This window comes from Salmo salar, chromosome 17 (genome assembly GCF_965601325.2).
Source record: "Salmo salar chromosome 17, fSalSal1, whole genome shotgun sequence".
Lineage (NCBI taxonomy): Eukaryota > Metazoa > Chordata > Actinopteri > Salmoniformes > Salmonidae > Salmo > Salmo salar.
The window spans coordinates 39,797,505-39,800,000 of record NC_138307.1 but is presented as its reverse complement, the minus strand read 5'-3'; the positions used below and the strand labels follow the sequence as shown (position 1 = coordinate 39,800,000).

The 2,496-nt window shown below is 36.8% G+C and overlaps 1 protein-coding gene across 1 annotated transcript in view; it reads right to left on the bottom strand.

Annotated features, from left to right (window-relative positions):
* Positions 1-2,496, bottom strand: part of LOC145850428 (protein-lysine methyltransferase METTL21C-like) — a 3,570-nt gene extending 1,074 nt beyond the window's left edge. The window contains exon 1 of the mRNA XM_082963772.1: positions 1,582-2,496. Within this exon, the coding sequence (XP_082819898.1) occupies positions 1,582-1,908 (327 nt within the window). The 5' untranslated portion in view covers positions 1,909-2,496. The remainder of the gene's footprint in view (positions 1-1,581) is intronic.

Here is a 2,496-nt window from a genome sequence, read left to right as displayed (position 1 = left end):
GTTAGAACTTCAACCATAGTTACTATAGAAACCCTCATTGTAGTTGTTAGAACTTCAACCATAGTTACTATAGAAACCATCATTATAGTTGTTAGAATTTCTAGTTACTATAGAAACCATCATTATAGTTGTTAGAACTTCAACCATAGTTACTATAGAAACCATCATTATAGTTGTTAGAACTTCAACCATAGTTACTATAGAAACCATCATTATAGTTGTTTGAACTTCAACCATAGTTACTATAGATACCATCATTATAGTTGTTAGAACTTCATCCATAGTTACTATAGAAACCATCATTGTAGTTGTTAGAACTTCAACCATAGTTACTATAGAAACCATCATTATAGTTGTTAGAACTTCAACCATAGTTACTATAGAAACCATCATTGTAGTTGGTAGAACTTCAACCAGTTACTATAGAAACCATCATTATAGATGTTAGAACTTCATCCATAGTTACTATAGAAACCATCATTATAGTTGTTAGAACTTCAACCATAGTTACTATAGAAACCATCATTATAGTTGTTAGAACTTCATCCATAGTTGCTATAGATACCATCATTATAGTTGTTAGAACTTCAACCATAGTTACTATAGAAACCATCATTATAGATGTTAGAACTTCATCCATAGTTACTATAGAAACCATCATTATAGTTGTTAGAACTTCAACCATAGTTACTATAGAAACCATCATTATAGTTGTTAGAACTTCAACCATAGTTACTATAGAAACCATCATTATAGTTGTTAGAACTTCAACATCAGTTACTATAGAAACCATCATTATAGTTGTTAGAACTTCAACCATAGTTACTATAGAAACCATCATTATAGTTGTTTGAACTTCAACCATAGTTACTATAGATACCATCATTATAGTTGTTAGAACTTCATCCATAGTTACTATAGAAACCATCATTATTGTTGTTAGAACTTCATTAATCATCATTATTCTGTGAGTTCATTGGACTTCAAAAGGAAAAGAATTTGAGCTACTTTGTTAAGTCCTCGAAGTGAGCTGAATTTGAACAAGCTTGTTGAGTAAAATTACAAATTCATGTTTAATAAAAAACACTTTAATACCGCATCCATCCTCATCATATTTCCCAGCATGCTCTATTGTAGGTTGAATTTCAGAATTGTTGGTTTCAATACCTGTGTTTCTGCATATACATTGAGTGATTAATCTTATGCTACACAAAATTAAATAACATTCATTTTTCTAAACTAATTACAAGTTTGACTTATTGCCACTGTTACTGAGATGGCTGTTTCAGTTCATATGATTTAGGAAGTCTGATTAGTGAATTTTCCTTCCCTGGCAGTCATTCTTATACAGGTTGAGTGAGATTAAAGATTCCAACTGTTGGATCTTCTCAATCTGGCTGGATTACAATAATAATTAGAGCACATTTGCAAGCCAGAATAATGTGATTTGCAGCCCTGATGTGGTTTGTAAACCAGGAGTTTCAGACCACTGTGGTATCTCCCTCCTTCCTTCCATCCTAATCGTCATCAATGCTATCATCGTTATCTATGAATGTCATGTTCAATAGTAGACTGACTCACCGCTGGCCAGATGACAGCACCGTAAGAGTCCAAGGCCTCAAAGATGCTGATCTCCTGTCCTACGTAGCAGAACACCTCTTTACCAAACTTGGAGTAGGTAGTGGGGGCCCAGGCCTGCTTCTCCTGCTGCTGGGGTTCAGTCTCCTTGGCTTTGTCATCTGATTCCTCTTCACCGTCTATCACTGTTGTCTCGCTATCGTCTTCCTCCTCCTCCTCATCTTCATCTTCCTCCTCTTCGTCTTCCTCATCTTTCTCCTTCTCCTCCTCCTCTACTTTCATGAAAGCAGTGTCCTTCTCATCTTTGTGATTTGTGCCTGAAGGTTCCATAAAAATCTGAGATACGATTATTTTACTTCAACTGCTCTGATATACAGTAGCACTGATGTTGAAATGACAAGTTAGCTACTAATTGTACAGTCAGCACTCTCTTCAGTCTCTCCCACACTTTGTAAACACAGCGTCCAACACTTGAGTTTTTATCTCTCTCCCCCTCTCTCCCTAACTTCACCCCTCCCCGAACCATGTTTGGAAAACAACATATTTTTCCCCGCTTACAGCCTGTCAAAGCTAAGTACTGTAATGAAATCCTTACCCTCTTAGACACCCTTCCACAGCCCTCTTTCATTCCCCATATGGACTGCCTCACAGCGGAGTTGACGAGAGAGCAGAAACGGGCCACTTTTAAATCCTTTATCAAACCAATCCATCACCTACCTACTGCAGTCCTTGGATTTATTTGGGTCGGTGGGTTTTGGGGTCAACCCTCCGCTCTTCTGTCTTGGTTTTTCCATCTCGTATGGATTAATTAAAGTATTTTTCTCTTCTTCTTGTTGAAGATCGTTGTAACTGCGTCTTAGGAAGTCTCAGAGTCGAGGTTTTAAGACTTTATCAGAATCAGAATCCTTCATCACACCA